This window comes from Anomaloglossus baeobatrachus, chromosome 3, assembly GCF_048569485.1.
Source record: "Anomaloglossus baeobatrachus isolate aAnoBae1 chromosome 3, aAnoBae1.hap1, whole genome shotgun sequence".
NCBI lineage: Eukaryota > Metazoa > Chordata > Amphibia > Anura > Aromobatidae > Anomaloglossus > Anomaloglossus baeobatrachus.
The window spans coordinates 103173612-103194119 of record NC_134355.1 but is presented as its reverse complement, the minus strand read 5'-3'; the positions used below and the strand labels follow the sequence as shown (position 1 = coordinate 103194119).

Sequence of the window (20508 nt, the reverse complement as noted above, 5' to 3'; positions counted from 1 at the left end):
AGGTAGGAGATGTTCGTTGTTCCTGCGGTGTCACACACAGCGATGTGTGCTGCCGCAGGAACGACAACCAACATCGTACCTGCAGCAGCAGCGATGAAAAGGAAAGGAGCGACGTGTCAACGAGCAACGATTTTTCACGTATTTACACTCATTGACCGTCGCTCCTTGGTGTCACACGCTGCGATGTCGCTAACGGCGCCGGATGTGCGTCACTAACGACGTGACCCCGACGATATATTGTTAGCGATGTCGCAGCATGTAAAGCACCCTATAGCCTTTAACCTTTCTTCATTTAGAATATGGTCTGCGCTGTACAAACAGTATTAGAGTTTTGACGCAAATATTACAGAAAGCCGGTAAGTAGTGAAAGTTGGGTAAAAGTGAGTTTTGAGTGATAATGATTGGAAGAATAGTCTTGCCTTGTTCGTTTTTACAAGTTGAGCCCAGCATCAATCGATGATAGATGTTTCTGTAGGAGCAGCTTTTATATCTGGGAATGCTGCAGCCTGGTGGAACAGCACAAGCACTAAAGCATTCCGTCTCACTATTGTCAAATTGCTTGCAGCTTAACCTCCCTGCCTTTTTTGCCAAGATCAATTCAACAGAACCTTTGGGAAAGAGGAAAAAGGAGCGAGATTTTTGAAGGAATGTCTCCCCCAAATGGGAACCGTTTCATTGTACATTCCACAAAATGTACTTAACGTAAATGCAGAAACTGATAAAACATATTTAATTACGGGAGGTTAGGATCCTAATTCCTCAATTCACTAAAGGAAAGTTGGCAAGGAGATGCATCATTTTGCTGCTTTCTGCCGGAGCATCTGAGGGAGAAAAGCCACTGAGGCAGCTAATACACAAAACATGATCAAAAGTGATTAACAACAGCTTCATATGCAAATTGCATTAATGAAGGAGTGCAAAGTCATCATGTAAATTAAATATGTCAAATCTCTGGGTGAACTTTCACTCATGAGAAGAAAAAAAACATCTATTTTTTTTGCATCATCCGTTTCCACCGGATGAAAAATCTTAAGAATCCTGGTGCGATAAACAATTTTCACCTTTTTTTTCTTTTTTTTTTTCCTCCTCCTTCGGCAGCCTGACAGGCCAGGCTGATATGTGCCGAATGCACATGTTAATAAGCCAATCAAAAATGCAAAACAATTCGCAATTACTGCAAGGACCTAATGGTCATTAGAATTTACAACTAGGTAATGAACTAAAGTCTGCCCACACCATGCATATTCATAAAGCAATTTAGCCTTTGAAGATTAAAGCAGTGCTTAAAATTCAAATGAGCTTTAGCAAATTATCAGTAAAATTCATCCAAAAAGCACAGTGCTGCGTGTCCCATGATTTCCCCCACCCCACCTCTTTTTAATGCAAACCCGCAGCGCCGCCTTTATAGAGAGGTGCTCAGGGGTGCAGAAGGCAGCACTGCCCCGGGCCTCACGTGTTTTATGTGGCCTTACTTTGCCTCATTTCACTTACAGCCCTTCATGTATTTTCCGTGCAAACACAATTAACTCCTTCATTGCTCTAGGGCATATGTACAGTTAAGCTGGTTTTCCGATGGATAAAACTTTTCTATATGGAAGAGAAAAAAAATCATTCGTGTTTCCTATCGCGCTCAAACCCTACTGCCAAAAGACGCCTGATTATTATTATTATTGTTATCATTATTATTACTATTATTTTGACAGTTGCTCCATTTTTTATTTTTTACGGCGTATGTAAATTTCCAGTAAATGAATACATGTCTTTCTCGTCAAATCATATGTGGGAAGAAAATTGTATATAAAATCGTTCACCCATTATCTATTCCCCGTGTATTATTTTTATAGATATAGTAGAGCTGAATGCGTCATTTAACTCTTTGGGAACAAATCTGAGTCCAATCATCCCTGCCATTGATGTAGCCCATTTGGTATCATTTTAGCATGAGTATTTCAGACTGCTAGGTACTAATATATATTGGTCAAAAGAGCCCCCTCTTGGCATAGGTTTAGGTACACGGCACTACAACGTAGATACTAATATATATTGGCCAATAAAAAAACACCCTCTTGGTATAGGTTTAGGTACATGGCACAGCAACATAGGTACTAATATATATTGGTCAAAAGAACACCCTCTTGGCGTAGGTTTAGGTACACGGCACTACAACGTAGATACTAATATATATTGGCCAATAAAAAAACACCCTCTTGGTATAGGTTTAGGTACACGGCACTACAACGTAGATACTAATATATATTGGCCAATAAAAAGCACCCTCTTGGTATAGGTTTAGGTACATGGCACAGCAACATAGCTGCTAATATATATTGGTCAAAAAAACACCATCTTGGCACAGGTTTAGGAACATGGCACTACAACGTAGGTACTAATATATATTGGCCAAAAGAACCCCCTCTTGGCATAGGTTTAGGTACACAGCACAGCAACGTACAGTAGGTTCTAATATATATTGGCCAAAAAAACACCTTCTTGGCATAGGTTTAGGTACACGGCCCAACAACGTAGATACTAATATATATTGGCCTAAAGAATACCCTCTTGTAACAGGTAGAGGCCTCTTTCACACGTCCGTGTCTCCGGTACGTATTTGGTCCGTTTCCTTACGTACTGGAGACACGGGCACACGTAGACCCATTAAAATCAATGGATCTACGCTCACGTGCGTGTTCTGCCATGGACCGTGTGTACGTGTGGAGCATACGTGTGCCCGTGTGCTCCACACGTAGACATTTCTGTTTTTCTCCGGCATCACGGGTGTCACACGGAACGCAAACGGACCACAAGGATGTGTTCCGTGTGACACGCATCGGAGAAAACACACGTGTCTGAGAAAAAAAATAAAAAACTTTACTCATCTTCTCCAGCCCTGCTGTCGCTGTCACTTGCTTCCGACCGCCGCTCATTATGCTCATTGCATATTCACTTCACTGCGGGGTGGAAGCAGCAGCAGAAGCGGGTAGTCGGCAGGACTGGAGACCGAAGATCAGCACCACGGACAGCGAAGCAAGGGACAGGTGAGCAGAAAGTTCCCATTCTCCGTGTGTTATTCGTGATAACACACGTGTGCCATAAACATGGCTCACGCAGGACAATACGCACCTTTGACACGTCCGTGAAAAACGTGCGTGATTTTCACGGACGTGTGAAAGAGGCCTTAGGTACACTGCACAACAACGTAGGTACTAATATATATTGGCCAAAAGAACACCCTTTTGGCATAGGTTTAGCTACCAACAACGTATATATTTTCCATTGCGTGAATTAAACCTTAGATATCAAGTCCACTTGCAGTCCTATGTAAAGCTACAAAATAATGAGTCCAAAGAGCAAAATCTTTTGTATGTATTATAGTCAGTGTTATTCCTCCTTAAGCTACTTATATAGTAGACTTGAAACAGAGTATTTATTCACCAGTCAGATGTTACCGTAGGTTAAATTAGAACATAACGTAAAAAAATCCAATCTGAGAACGCACAATATACAATGTACAGCGTTATATCTGCACATAAAAAAGGACAATACTTCTAGAAAAGAGTAGAAGCCGTCTGGATACAATGTTGCACGCACTAGCGGGACAGGCCACAATCTTATTTTTATAGTGAAGGAACAGGGCATATTTAGGAGAAGTGAAACCCTGGTGATTTCATAGTTACATCTTTAAATATCAGCTGTGGTGGCTTTGGACAGTCAAATGCAAACCCATGTCTCAAGCTGTTTTTCGGAAACTGAGATTTGCATGTACCAGCCAAGCCATTTGAGACAAAATCAGTTATTAAGGCCGTTAAGTTCTGCTTCATCTTCATTATTTTTGAGGAAGTAGCGCTCTCAATCAAGTTCACACTTACGAATGGATGCATGCTCCAGCTAGTAACATTACTGACCGTTACTCCATTGTACGTTTCAGTGATACCTGCTTTAACGTTCATCGGGGGGATCAACGTTTTGCACAGATTTTCAGAATCAAAGGGGAAGATGCTTGACATGTTTAAGTTTTTACGTCTCAAGTATTCTTCGTGAGCGGTCGCTCATTGCAATGGATGGGTAGCCTCGCCTCAGGTGATTTCAGTTCACTAAAATCAAGAGGCAACTAAAACATTTACTAAAAGTTAAATGGTATAATTAAAACAGCAAGCTAAACAGCCCATAAGTATAATAAGACAAGACTTGGCCTGCCCCTAAAGGGTCTTGCAACATAATTATACAAGTAATTAGACTGCTTGCGCCTCAGTAAGGGACCCAATTCCTCGTTTTAATATGGTAGTTGTACGGTTCCTAATCCAAATCCATCTGCTCTTTTATCATTGCCTATATGTGCAACTAAATACATCAATAAATTGATCTGTGCATCCAGGATGTGTCCTTATAAACAATGACATCTGCTGTACAAGAGTGATTAAAAATTAAGTTTCACGACTAAGAGACGATACATCATTGCCCTTGCTCTTATCCTAAGGCTACAATCACACCACTGTATTTCAGTTCGAGGGTTGACATCACAATGGGATCCAGTTGGCCTGTTCAGATGACAGATTTCTTAAGCCCGCTTTACACACTACAATATATCTTACGATGTGTCGGCGGCGTCAAATCGTAAGTGACGCACATCCGGCATCGTAAGGTACATTGCAGTGTGTAACAGCTACGTGTGATTGCAAATGAACGGTAAAACGTTCATCGCACGCACGTCGTTCATTCCTCATGAATTGAACGTCAGATTGTTCATCATACCCGGGGTAGCACACATCGCAGTGTGTGACACCCCGGGAACGATGAACAGATCTTACCTGCCTCCCGCGGCTCCAGCCGGCAATGCGGAAGGAAGGAGGTGGGCGGGATGTTTATGTCCCGCTCATCTCCACCCCTCCGCTTCTATTGGGCGGCTGCCGCGTGACGTCGATGTGACGCCGAACGTCCCTCCCACTCCAGGAAGTGGACGTTTGCCGCCCACATCGAGGCCGTATGGACGGGTTAGTACGTGTGACGGGGGTGAATCGTTTGTGGGGCACATTCAACAAAATTGAACGTGCCGCACATACGATGGGGGCAGTTACGATCGCATACGATATCGTATGCAGAATCGTAACATGTAAAGCAGGCTTTACACAGATTGATTGTCCAATTGATAAAAAATTTCAGTATGCAATTTTCTCATCCATATTTCGATGAAACTTGCCTATTCCAGTCTTTGGGTGTACAAAGAAATAAAAAAATCTGATCCCATGCTAATCAAGCATATAGCTTCAGATTTACTGACATATTGCCGTTATCATCAATAGAGGAAACCAGTTTTGTTCTCGTAAATTTTTTGCCATATAGATTGCAATGATGACGTAATTTGTTAACTTTTTTTGTGGGGGAGTATTGTTTTAGGAATAGTTTAGTCCAGCCGGAGCAGAACTAAACAAGGACTATGCAGCCATGTTTGTCTTTTGATATTGATACAAATCGGCCATCAGAGGCTCTATACTCAATAGTTACCTAGACCCTTGCAAAATGTTGTCCAGCTGTTTCAGCCTAATTCATCATTTGCAACGACTTTTTCAAAAACGTCCAAACATTTTAGCGCAATTGTACTCCAGCACCCCAGTGGAGTGCAAAAAAGTTGAAGCCAAACATATAATATTTTAAAAGCTTATTGAAATGCTCTTTACTTTAAAAAGAAGCAAAAGAGACCAAAAAGGTAAAGATCTTTGAAATCGCAACGATTAATCAAGCCTCGTGGGCCCATTTTGATGAATTTGGTGCAGAATTTGCTATCGTAAAAAGCAAAACAACCGAATAAAAAAAAGACAAATAATTTATCAGTCCACATATTTTCCAACCTGTTAAGTGCTTCCTATGTGAAGTAGACATTGCAAATGTGGCGCGACGATCCCAACAGTTCCTGATTATTTTTTTGTGTGTTTCAGTATAGATGGATTGCTAATACTGGAGAATAGTTTTTCAGACTTTTGTGACATATTTATTCTATTAAGAATACTCAAACATGATACTTGATAATATTTTGATCTTGGGGCCAATGGTCACTCACAGTCTACAGATTACAGAAAGCTACGGTACGGAAAAGCCAAAAGGTGACCAATGAAGAGGCTTAATTTTCTATGCATTGAGGATGTGAATTACACTTGTATATGGGCAGATGTTGATAAAAAATGTGGTATTACCCATTACACATCCTTTATTTGGGGTTTTGGTGAAACCTATTAGTTACTAACCTTAATATATTTAACACCACATCATGGGCGTAAAGAGTTAACAACGTCCCTCATCAGGTTATCTTCATTAGACTTTGCGTAGGTTCTAGCCTATTATTGCCCGCTGTACACCTATACCATAAGGCCTGAATACGGGATCACAGCCTTTAGACTCTTATTTCCTATGCTCAATGACTATGGTAGAATAAGAGAGTACAGAGACATTGCTCCACAGTGTGAGCCGCAGGATCCTCTAATCACACTCAGTGGCAGGTAGTTGTACTCATTAGTGGCCTCGCATTAGAATTTTACACTTACACATCACAGCGTCTCCTTCACTTTTGATTTGTTTGATACCGAAATTCCCAGAAGTCACGTACGAGTCTCATCGTTAGAACAACGTGATGCAGACTAAACGGCATTATGTGCCTAATTCTGACTATGCTACTGATATGGAGGGGACGAGTTTGTCGCTGGGCACGTATTACTATGGAGCAAAAGGCACAAAGGGAACAGTAGCTCTTCTACATCGGTAGAATCTTGACGGACAAATATTTTCGACATATATGTTGTAGAATCTTGACGGACAAATATTTTCGACATATATATTGTAGAAACTTGGTGGACAAATATTTTCAACATATATGTTGTAGAATCTTGACGGACAAATATTTTCGACATATATGTTGTCTTAGTGATTTAGAATTAATATGATCTGTATGGAAAGTTCTACGCGATCGGGAAGAGACGCCAAATTTTGTAATTTCGGAGAAGAAGAAGAAGAACGTAAATGGACAACAAATTGCGGCGGAGAAAAGTACAAAGCATTCTTGTCGTGTCTTCCTCAATAAAGTGAGAAAATCTCTCCCTTGTGCAAGCACTATTTTTAAGCAATTTAAACTTGAATTAAACCAAATTAGTATATTAGCATGGGGAAGATGAGACGTTCCACAGACGGCCGCGCCATTAGGAGCTTTCAATGACCAATTTTATTTGAAATCAAATAAGCTCCGAAAGAAAAAAGGAAAGTAAAAAAAAATTCCTTCAGACATCTTTGTCAGCCATAGGTCTACATTACATACAATCCCTCCCAGTGGCAAAGTTATTATACAAGGCAGTCGAGCCCAGCCATAGTTTACATGGACTCTATCAGAGCCAAGACAAAAGACTACAGACAGACAATAGCTTGCAATGCAAATGCATAAAAAAAAGGGGCCACAATTCTTAACCTGCCAAAAACGTTTCCCCGTTTGCAGCATCTGCAGAAAACTAAAGCAGTCTTACCAGGGGAGACGAAGAAAGAAAAATGTCACAAAGGGAGGTTGAAATATTTCTAAAAATTAAGCAATTAACTTTTCGGCAGAATTCAGCAAGCGATCGTGATAGACTGTTCTGCATAAAAAGCAGGAGTCGTGATCCTCGATCTCAGACCCGCGGCCGGCACAAAGGAGGCAGCCCCTGCACAATGCCTGCTGTCAGCAAGTGAATTATTTTTATACAGGAATTTTTATCTCTATTGTACAAACAAGTATGTGCCTGCGCTGACTTGTTAAGCAATCCACTTGTATGTAGAATAAGAAATGCCTTTTTTTTCTTTCCCCGCTGCTACTCATCACACGGCCCTAACATCACAAGACAACACATTCTTTGAAGACCCTGATTTTCCTTTTCTAATCAGTCGGTTTTAAGAATCCATATTTTATCAGAATCACTTTTTACTTTAATGCACGCATTCATTTTTAAAAAATTAAATATTCAAAAATTAAATTGAAATGTATTTTTTTTTCCAGTTTTAAAAAAAAAAAATTATGTGTTTTTCCAAATTAATTTTTGCAGTTTTTAATAACTGAAAAATTGCTGTTGTTTTTTTAATGTGCTTTTCTGCTACAAACGCAAATGAATCCTGAATGTTACAATGTTAAAAATGGAAAATTACCTTCGGCATATAAGTAGAATTGGAGGTAAATAACCCTATTTCTGTCAGTTTTATTAAGTGCACGGCCTGGGGTCTGTTGTTTCTATCTAGAGGTAACAAATGTAATTGTCAAAAAAGAAATACACACACTATATAGACAGTGGTATTTGTGGCCTACAATAGGCTCTTAAATAAATGACAGAGTAAAGTGTCCATTCTGTGAAATATTACTGCCACATCCATTGAACATCAATAATAAAGCATTGGGTATGGGAGTGGGGAAATATCAACAAGTATCTTGTCAGCAGTCATAGTTCATACAAAGGTATATGATGAAGGGGTACGTTCCTAGACCCTAGAGTTATGGTAACTCAGGGTTAGGGGTCAGCAGTCATAGAGCATATGCAGGTATATGATGGAGGCGTGCATTCCTAGACACTTTAGTAAATCAGGGTTCAGGGTCAGCAGTCACAGAGCATATGCAGGTATATGATGGAGGCGTGCATTCCTAGACACTTTAGTAAATCAGGGTTCGGGGTCAGCAGTCACAGAGCATATGCAGGTATATGATGGAGGCGTGCATTCCTAGACACTTTAGTAAATAAGGGTTCGGGGTCAGCAGTCATTGGACATAGATAGGTATGTCCAACGACATGTCCAACCTCCATTCGGAGGTGTACGTTCCTAGACGCTATACTACCTCAGGGTTAGGGGTCAGCAGTCATAGAGCATACGCAGATATATGATGGAGGGGTACGTTCCTAAATGCTACAGTTATGGTAGCTCATGATTAGGGGTCAGCAGTCATTGTAGATACACAGGTATATGATGGAGGGGGGCCTTCTTAGATGCTACAGTTATGGTAGCTCATGATTAGGGGTCAGCAGCCATTGTAGATACACAGGTATATGAAGGAGGGGTACATTTCTAGATGCTACAGTTATGGTAGCTCAGGATTAGGGCTCAGCAGTCATCGGGTATACGCAGGTATATGATGGAGGGTGGCCTTCTTAGATGCTACAGTTATGGTAGCTCAGGATTAGGGCTCAGCAGTCATCGGGTACACAGGTATATGATGGAGGGTGGCCTTCTTAGATGCTACAGTTATGGTAGCTCAGGACTAGGGGTCGGCATCCATTGGACATACACAGGTATATGACGGAGGGGTACGCTTCTAGATGATACAGTTATGGTAGCTCAGGATTAGGGGTCAGCAGTCATTGTAGATACACAGGTATATGATGGAGGGGTACATTTCTAGATGCTACAGTTATGGTAGCTCAGGATTAGGGGTCAGCAGTCATTGTAGATACACAGGTATATGATGGAGGGGTACATTTCTAGATGCTACAGTTATGGTAGCTCAGGATTATGGCTCAGCAGTCATTGTAGATACACAGGTATATGACGGAGGAGTACATTTCTAGATGCTAGTTATGGTAGCTCAGGATTAGGGGTCAGCAGTCATTGTACATACACAGGTATAAGACAGAGGGGTAAGTTTCTAGATGCTACAGTTACGGTAGCTCAGGATTAGGCATCAGCAGTCATTGTACATACACAGGTACATGATGGAGGGATACGTTTATAGATGCTACAGTTACGGTAGCTCAGGATTAGGGGTCAACAGTCATTGTACATACACAGGTATATGACAGAGGGGTACGTTCCTAGAGGCTACAGTTATGGTAACTCAGGGATAGAGGATGAGATATGGTAGTTTCAAGCACACCTCTTCTTGTCTGCACATCTGTGCAAGGGAATTTTTGTTTTGGGGGGGAGTTGTTAAAACTAGATTCTGAAATTTGCTAAGGGTGAGCCAAAAGTCAAAGCAGAACACGAACTGCTGTTTCACATTTTACAACCTCAGCCACAGAAGCTCAATAAAACTCTCTTGTATTCCGCACCGCGGGGTTACAAAACCTCATCTTTAAGTTTGTTAAAGACTCTATGGGTCAGATCTAGTAGTTGGTTATTTAGCACAACTGATGGTGTTATCACAATACAATATCTGTAGTTTTACATGAGACTTCAGGAAAATCTACATACTTTGACGTGTATGATGATGCTCCAGCTATGTTGCTCCAAATTCTATGTACTACTCTTATGTATTGTACTTTATTTGTTATACTTTATCGTGTAGACTTCGCATACACAGGATCCCATCGCCTCTGGTGTTTTTTTTTTATTCTAGACTAAGCCGGTACAACTCTGCATATGGCTTTGTCCTTATTAAAATATTCCACTGCATTGTCTAAAATGCTGTCCAAGGTCTTGTTCAAAAACACCATATGCAGCTCTGATTGACAAGCATTTGTCCACCTAACACCCTGGAGCACCCTAACCACAAACAGGTTTCCATTATGGCCCAATGTGGATTCACAAGAGCATAAGAAACTGTAAAAACACTGTCAACGCTCTTTTAACTAAGCAAACTGGGAAAGGGTGAATGTGTTCAAGTGTGTTTTATTATAAGCATGCTTCTTTCTTCTTTGTACACTCTGTTAATTTGGTCCATCTGCCAACGAAGATGTTCTGCCTGCAAAATGGGCATACTGCTAAAAACTCCTTCCCACCATTAAACAAAGGAAATGAAGGCTTCTAATGAAAACACCAACCTTTCCGAGTCGGGGAGGGGGTGGGCATCAGATGAGTTTTAGTGAAAAAATTGGACAAGTTTGAAGAGTAGCCATTATTCCAAAAGGGTTAATAGGAGCACCAATGCAAGCATAGATTATTATTGCATTGTACTTTCAATTGATCATTTTAGAAACCATTATCTTAATCTTCGCATTAGTAATTAAGAAAATCCCATTAGAAGAAAGGAAAAGGTAACAGCACGGACCGGCACAGATGAAGCAGGTAACAGACATATTGAACATTTTAACGGCGCTGTCACTCGCACTAGGCTAAGCATTGTACAATTCCCTGGACTGACTGCACATTATAATTTCGGCTTGTAGCTGTGTACAGCTCTATTACAGAGGAAGGTGAGAGGAGCATTAAGATTCTGCTGGTGCGTCTGCCAGGAAATTTGCATGCACTGATCTAAACTTGCACCTAAAGGTTTCTCGAAGGTGCTGTAACTTTGCTAATATTTCATACACAAATCATGAGTCCACGCTGCAGGAAGGCGTCCTGACCTTAACACACCTGCAACGTTCCCCGCTCAAGTCCAGCTCAGAGTCACTTGGGAAAAGACAAGTAAGCCTAATGGAAAGATTCAATAATTCTTCGTCCCTTGATGAACAGTAAAAACCATTTTCCAACAATGTTTATTGGGTCCGGCCAGACGAAATGTACATGGGAAGGGAGACCATTGACAAAAAGTCACATCAATCTAGGTGACTAAAGTCATTCTGCAAAGTCGTGACCATGCCGGTGCATCGATGATGGCTTGAAGTTTTTCACTTATTCTTCGAAGCCAAGTTGGCCATTCGACATATTGCAATATATTGATGAATTTACAAGAAGCTGATTTTGCACAATGTGGTTCCAAAGAGTTAAATGACAAATTCAGCTCCGATACATCTGTGTATACCTGAAAATAGCAAAAAAATACCCTAATAATCTGCAGAATGCCCTATAAAAAGGATTCCCTACTACGAAAATCTGTAAATTCACCAGTATATACACAAATCTGAAACAAAAAATTGAAGCAAGGCCAATCTCACGAGAAATCAGGCTGAAATTTACCAATGAGTCTCGAAAAGAAATACAATAATACTATAAGCTCCTGGATAGCAGAGTGTGTATCAGGTGTATGTATGGGTGTGAATAGAAGGGGATCAGACCCCTTTATCTAATCACATAACTGCCAGTATACCCATGGCACACACACAACCTCCAGCAGCAGAAAGCAAATAAAGATGCTTACTGATTAGATCTCATAGTAAGTGATGGCAGGATGCCAAGCAATGTCCAGCTTGATGCTAAGCGTCTTTTATTGCACAAAGCTGGTACCACGGCATACAAATGCCAACTACATTGCTGGCAAAACGGTGTCTAATTCAATATGAAAGGAGCCATTGCTTCTGTAATCAGCTACTTCGGCATCTCCAAAGGGCACCTCCATTATTACAGTTTTTACATAATAAAGGCATGATGCAAGCGTAGTCGCCGAGAGTAAAGATTATCGATTGAACAACACACATCAATTCTGTTTACTGCCAGTGAATGGAAAATCTTCATTCTAGTGCCGGTCTACCTGATTATGCCGTCTTCATCTTATAAGTGTGATCATTTTCTCTGTAGTGACAGTCCCTCCCACAGTAAAACATGATGGCTTTACAATTCACAGTTCACAGCTTGTATGAACGCGAAAGCTAATCGATACAATGGGTATACGGCACTACTACTGCAAGGAAACCTCCCATACCGCCTGTATAGGCGATGACAATATGGACATTTCTTCCTTTCCCTATCGAATAATAAACACATTCGCACAAAGTGTCCAATTCAATATGTATTGTGATAGGATTCATTTTAACTAATTGGAGTATTGAGCAATTATAACCCAATATATTCCAATAGAAGCAGAAATCCAGCGCTTCCTAATTACTTTACAGCCACATGCAGATAAATATTCTATATAGCCTCAGCCCGGCAACGATGATATCATTTACCCAATCCATAAAATAGTCCAATAACACAAGCCAGACTACAGAAGCCTTGTGTGCGGTGTATAAATGCAATCCTCATGGTACAAGTTCCTGTGTATACAATTGCATCTCTCCTACATCAAAGTGCATAGACTTTCGACGTCATATTTACAACTCAGCGGGGCCTCCATAATGACCACATGTTAATTAAATCAATTCAGACCATAGACGTAGAGGAGGTTTTGGTTTTTTTGCAGAGATAAATGAAGCATTTATGGCGGGATGCCAGAACAGAGGAAGCGCTATTTTCTGCAATTTCGGAAAAGACACTAGAACTCCGACTTCCGTAAAATGTATATATATATATATATACCGTATATATATATATATATATATATATATATATATATATATATATATATATATATATATATATATATATTTGCTTTAACTAAATCGTGTCCTGTTGGGATGCTATACTCTAAGATTACTAGAAAAGCGTAGAATAAGTACTGATCCACCAATTCAACCAATGCTGTAATAGGTGACCCTACTGTAAAGTTGTCCGTAAAATGTATATATATTTTTGCTTTAACTAAATCGTGTCCTGTTGTGATGCTATAATCAAAGATTACTAGAAAAGAGTAGAATAAGTACTGATCCACCAATTCAAAGTTGTCCTTATGTGGCTAATGTCATGGACCCTTTGCATGAGTTTTGAGAAAATTTTACAAAAAGATACAACATTCTAAGATATTTTTATGCTTTCCTCAAGACTTGTCCCACCAAAACTGAGATGGTGGTCTTCATGGGTTCACGTAGAACAATGATTGACCAATATATTTCTGATGCTGATCCTGTTTTTTATCAAAGGTGTCACCTCTCATTCTTAAATGTCCTCATGGCGTAAAATTATTTGGACAAAACATTGGACCTTTAAGAAACGATCACAGTCTTAGGCAAAACCATGAACTGATTGGTGTAAGTTTCGACAGGGACTTCTATATGTCTTGATAGGTTATTATTTTTACCCGTAACTGTATATTTGTGACTTATTAGTAGCAGTTCTAGAACAAAGCCCAGATTGATACTGAGCGTTCTACTTGGGAGATGTCCTCCCGTAGAAGAGGATTGTTCAGCAGAGATTGAATTTTGTATCTGATAGCACAATTTGACTTCTATTTCCACTCAGAGTATAAGGATTACACAGAACATCATCTAATGAATTACAACATGTTCCAAAAATGCTTGTTAAAGGATGTCTGAAGATGTAAGAGTCCCAGAAGGAAGTTACTTGCGAATGTATGAGCCCAAGTCTCTGGATTAAACCTATAAATGGATCAAAGGCTGGAGATGCTCAGATTCTGGAAGTAATAGGAATAGAGGAGCCTTATTTATAAGATGCTATCTGGGCTAAGGTGAACACACAGTTCCTTAAAGGAGTTCTCCCGAAAGACTGTTTAGTTACAGTAGCCTCGAAATGAACATATGGAGTTTATCAATAGAGTGACCTATTTGGGACAATGGCAAGCAGTCTGCTTTTAATTCCTTCTTGACAGATACTGTGTTTTGTCTTTTAAACAGAGCTCTCCGACATGTAAATATGATGTTACATCACTCCAGCCTTACTCCATATTTGGCCATTTAGAATGACTTTGGATCTCTAAAGGCTACAGATCCCTTCCACCAATCCCAGCTTCATTAATCACCAGATACTATTCTGCTGCTATTCCCTCCTATGAAAGACAGCAATTGGAAATGGTCACTAGGCCCCGCAAACGGGGAGAAAGAAAATTAACCCTGCGGGTGCCAAACTGAGCTCCTCCGCAAACAGAATGCGCGCTCCATGAGCCTTAGCTACAGAAGTAGCCGAGCTGAACTTTTTGGAGGCATATTTTTTTGTGCACTTTCATATCCCCCTCAGGTTACGATTTACCGCCAGTTAACCGGTAAGTGTACCTGCAGTCCTATGTAAAATTAGACAGGACGAGCACATTCATAAATTAAAGGACACGTAAAAAGTCGAGATTGCCGGTTAAACTTTACATACAATTTTATCATACTCAGTATAATTATTTGGAAACTTTTAACCCAATTTCTGCAGTATGACCAAGTTGTACGGATGACCAGAATATACTACATGTCCGGAATATTTAGAATAAGACAACTAATCCAACAATAAAAATAAAGCTTGTCCTAAAACAAGAAGAACCCAATGCAAAGTTTTGTTTAACCATGACTCTGCCGCTTAGACAGCGAGAGCAGGTCTCCCGGGCAGTCCGGGGCCTGTAACGAGGTGCCAGAACCTACTGAATTCCAGATCCATCTTGCAACCGGAGAGCTACATTAAGATGTAACTGTTTGATTTTCACACATGCTGACCTTATACTAAATACACCACACAGCCCTAGTTCTCACACAGTGCTGGGCTGCAAGTCAATTCACATTTCATTGTCTGTGTCTAAAAGGTTAAAACAACAGATACAAAAGAGAGGGAATCTCATAAAGAGTAATACACTTGTGACCTATTCTTAGGAATGAGGTTTGTCTGGACTTGGAAAGGCAATCACCCAACTACAACTCTTTACGTTTATAATACCACTTCTACCACGAGAATTGGGAACGTGTATTAGCCTTCTACGGATTCAGATGGTTCTGGAGTGTGCAGATGTAGAAGAGCTCAATTTGTCAATGAGCTATATCCTTCAGTACAGTAGTGGCTAAAATATCCCTGTAAGTTCACTGGGGAAAAGGCAAATTGCCATATTATGATTGTGAGAACAAATCAATCAACTCTGCTAAATATATATGTGACAGAGATAGAAAGAAATAGATAGATGTATTGATAGAGATCGATAGATTGATATAGATATATTGATAGATTAATTGAGATAGATATGTAGATAGAGATAGAGAGATAGATAATAGATAGATTGATGGAGATAGAAAGAAATAGATATATTGATAGAGATCGATAGATAGGGATAGATAGAGATAGATAAATAGAGAAGTAGAGAGATAGATATAGATTAATTGATAGAGATAGATAGATAACAGATTGATAGATACATAGATAGAGCAATAGATAATAGATTGATTTATTGATAGATTGATAGAGCGACACCATAGATGTATAGATAGATAGATACAGAAATAAATAGAAAGCTACATTGATAGAGATCAATAAATAGGTATATATAAATAGAGAGATACAGTAATAGATGATAGCTGGATAGAATGATAGATAGAGAGATAGATAGATAGATAGATAGATAGATAGAGAGATAGATAGATAGAGAGATAGATAGAGATACACATAGAGGTATAGATAGATAGACAGATAGATATAGAAAGAAATAGTTATATTGATAGAGGTCGATAGAGATAGATAGCAATAGAGAGATAGATTAATTGATAGAGATAGATAGGTTATAGATAATAGATAGATATAGAACAATAGCTAGACAATAAATAGATAGATAGATATAGAAAGAATTAGAAAGCTATATTGATAGAGATGGATAGATAGGTATAGATATACATAGATAAATTGATAATAGATAGATATACATAGATAGAGTAATAGATAGCTAGCTAGCTAGCTAGATAGATAGATAGATAGATAGATAGATAGATAGATAGATAGATAGATAGAAAGCTATATTAATAGAAATCAATAAGAAGGTATAGATAGACAGAAATAGATAGGGAGAAATAGATAGACAGATAGATAGATAGATAGATGGTAGATAGATGATAGATAAATAGATAGATAGATAGCTAGAGGGATAGATAGATAGATAGATAGATAGAGGGATAGATAGATTGATTGATAGATAGCTATATTGATAGAGATCAATAAGTAGGTATAGATAGACAGAAATAGATAGGGAGAAATAGATAGACAGATAGATAGATGGTAGATAGATGATAGATAGATAGATAGATAGATAGCTATATTGATAGAGATCAATAAGTACATATAGATAGATAGAAATACAGAGAAATAGATAGATAGATAGATAGAGGGATAGATAGATAGATGATAGATAGATAGATAGATAGATAGATAGATAGATAGATAGATAGATGTAATAAAATCAGTGCAGGGCTCTTCTATAATATAAACCACAAAGAAAATAAAGATACATCTGTCAAACCCACATCAGAGGTATGGGAAAGCACAGAGAGGCATTTATCATTTGGCTGAAGAGGCAGACTGCACAAAGCGGCCTTTCCTGTCAAACCAACCTTTTGAAATTTCCAACATGCCCTTAAACTTTTCGAATAAGCATGTCTGTGCGCTTCAGCAACTGCCCTCTCTACTCTGGCCTGGCCAGTCGAAAATGGCATCTTAAAGTCAAGGTCAGAGGTGTCACTATGCCATGGGGCTGTGTTTAATTACAGTCTGCATGCTGACAGCCAGTATGGATCCACGGCTAGCTGCAACATGCTTTAACCCTATCTGTCCCCTACCAGTAAACCTGAGATGCTATAAAAAAAAAATAATTTTTGGTAAACATAAAAACAACCCACAAAGGCCTAATTTGTTTATAAAGACAAGTGCGGGCTAAATTGCATGGATTTTTCACTTTAGGCACTATTCGGTCAATTCTGGCCCTGTGTTCTAGAAGAGACGTTGTAGGAGACTTATACAAGTATCACCTAATTGTTCAGTGAGTCTTATAAGAAACAAAATCTGCGCCTAGAGGAATAATACCTGAATATGGTATCATGCTTCCATCAAATATGTGTTCATTGATTTTGGAGATCTTAACAAAGAAATTGTGCGAGGTCAACTCTACCCTTGTAGGTGAGGTGATATGGCTGGAGTATAGGGTGAGGGGAGTATTTAGTTACTTCCTCTCGTTAGATTTACCTGTTACATTTTCCTGTTTAGGACAAATCCCTCTAGATGACGTTGACAAACAGTCGTCATCCTCCGGCGTGACCTGGATGCCAACCTCCACAGGATTGGACGCCTTCTTCAGCTCGCTTGGCGTAGGTGAGGGCGGCTTATCCACAGCCTTCTCTAAGCAAAGGCTGCCATTGCATTGTTTCCGTTTGTGCTCAATAAAAATAAGAATGTCCCCCAATGGGAAGTTCATCTGACACTGGCCACAGGTAAGAAGGTCATGGTCCCCTTCTCCAGTTCCCAATGTGCTGTTGTCTGGTTCATCGTCTGTTAAAATGGCTTCGACAGGTTCGGCTGCAGTGTAGAAAACAAAGAAAACATCAGCTCTCGAGAAGGGAAAGGAGAAGCAGGCAAGAGATAGGCAAGGTGTATACCCCATACATACTGTACCCATGTATCTTGGAACCCCATAGTGTCAAGAAAGAGGTACAATGGAAGAACCATTATGAAGAATACCGGGAGGATTTCCCGAGACCTTGATAACATAGTTGCTGTTGTATGTCACTATAGACAGCAAAGACATTTTGAATGAATATGTAGATGCTGCTTGGAAAATTATTTAACCCCACGGTGCCGAGAAGCAGGATAGGAAATACTGTATTTGTATACGAGAATATATAACTACGTCGATATACTTTGGAGGAATTAATTCTGCACATAAAAAAATGCATGTGATTATTTTGTGATGTGTATAAGAAGGTGCGTACGATCCACTCCTCACACGTTTACATTCATGTCGCACCATCATGTAGAAGTCAGTGTGGTCAAGTGAATGCCACGTTTCATAACCACCGATAGAAGTCTATTTCATAAACCTGAAAACACCTATTCAACCGGCTGTCAAATCTGACAGATTTTCTACATGGAGATACAAGTCATTTTTTTTTAGAATAGTAAAATGAAGCTTCTAATAAACCATACAGGCAGCATCACAATGGTATTGTTCCTAGAAAGCATTTTAAGCTAGAAAAATTTGACGCCAGATCTATGGACGTTCCATCAAGCTGGAAAAAAAAATACACACAAAGTACCACGTTCTTTGATTCGTCACACAAAGACAGTGGTGACATTACAATGTCAATTAGAGCACAAAGAAAACCCATTTTTTGAAAATATCATGGTGCCCAATACAACTATCAAATAGTTAATCAGTCTGACCTTCTTAAGCAGGCTGCCAATTTCACATTTTAATGAACTTAAAGCCACAGAGAATCAAAAAATAGATTTTAATTTGGTCTTAGAACTATTGGAATAGATCCTGGTAAAGTGCAAAAATCTACTGAACTCAGGTTAAATTTATTTCAGCCGCCCCACGTAGAGCGAATATTAAAGGGGGAGATCTGGAGTAGCTCCCAGTTGAGCTGTATAAAATAATATAACACCTCACTGTTACCTGAGCTTCAAGTAGGACAAAGTCTGACTTTCGAGAAGTGATGGAAGCCCAATGTTATGGGGTCAATATGGGCAAGTCATGACGTTAATTTTCAGTATCATGATACCACATGATATACAAGTAGTATAAATGATTAAAAGCGAAAAATAATCAACTAACCAGGAAACTAAATAAAATTATATATATATTTTTTTTATTAATTTTTTTTTTTTTTTTTTTTAATTCGAAATTCAAATTCAAGAATGGTTCCAGCCAAAAACTAATCACACTGGATCCGTCCACCATGAATGGTGCCGGCTCAGACATAGTTAAAAGATATTTGCACAAAATAGGCAAAGTCTACTGAGTGCAGTCACCAGCCTGATTTACAATCAAAACCAGGAAATGAAGTGCTTATTCAGAGGTAGCTGATTACCCCTCCACTTTTCACCTAATTAATTTTATAGGAGGCAAAGTTCTTGAAAATAACAAGATGATCAGATGTACAGATATAAAATCCATAACCTTAACATTTCCGATGCTCTCCATGTAAATTATTTCTAATTAGCTGGGAATACATCCTGATAAATAAAGTACATTCAGCGTGCGTATAGTTAGCTCATGATGTATACATATAACACCGGGGGGAATAATTCCATTATTCGACATTATTAGTAAAATTGGAGGCAGCTGGAACAGCTCAGTCGTGTATATTTTGTATAGGACGAGCTGCTATTTATATACAAAGCTTATATTGTTTTAAGTGCATTTCATGACGTATACCTATATTATGATTTGAGATATATACAGTATATATATATATATAAATATATATATATATATATATACATATATATATACACAGACACACACACACAATAACACTTTATATATATATACACAAACACACACACACACTAACACTTTTTTATATATATATATATACACAAACACACACACTAACACTTTATATATACACACACACACACACTAACACTTTATATATATACACACACACACACACACTAACACTTTATATATATACACAAACACACTAATACTTTATATATATATACACAAAAACACACACTAACACTTTATATATATACTCAAAAACACACACACTAAAACTTTATATATATACACAAACACACACACACGCACGTACATACATATACATAGAGAGAGATAGGTAGGTAGATACGTTTTTTGAATTTGAATTTCTTTTTATTTGTAAACAAGACTTTCAAAAACTACTTGTGATCTTTAGACTTTCTTTTTGATTCGGGCGCACGTTCTTGCGTTCTCTCATTGTTTCTCGTGACCATAGAGTGTTGAGTAAATGAGAACAGTATTAAATGTTACCCCGAGTTTGGCTTTAGTAAAAATAATAAAGATCTTGGGCCGGACGACCAACGTTTTTGATGTGAACTTTGCAAATAATAAAGGCACAATGGGAGCTTGAACAGAGGACTCTATCCCTCCCTCTT

General features: G+C 38.9%; 1 protein-coding gene across 3 annotated transcripts in view; it reads right to left on the bottom strand.

Annotated features, from left to right (window-relative positions):
- The window catches only part of BCL11A (BCL11 transcription factor A), a 179194-nt gene that overhangs the window by 154353 nt on the left and 4333 nt on the right, over positions 1-20508 (bottom strand). For all 3 annotated transcript variants that reach the window (XM_075339364.1, XM_075339365.1, XM_075339366.1), the window contains exon 2: positions 17611-17940. In XM_075339364.1, coding sequence (XP_075195479.1) covers positions 17611-17940 — 330 coding nt within the window. The remainder of the gene's footprint in view (positions 1-17610; positions 17941-20508) is intronic.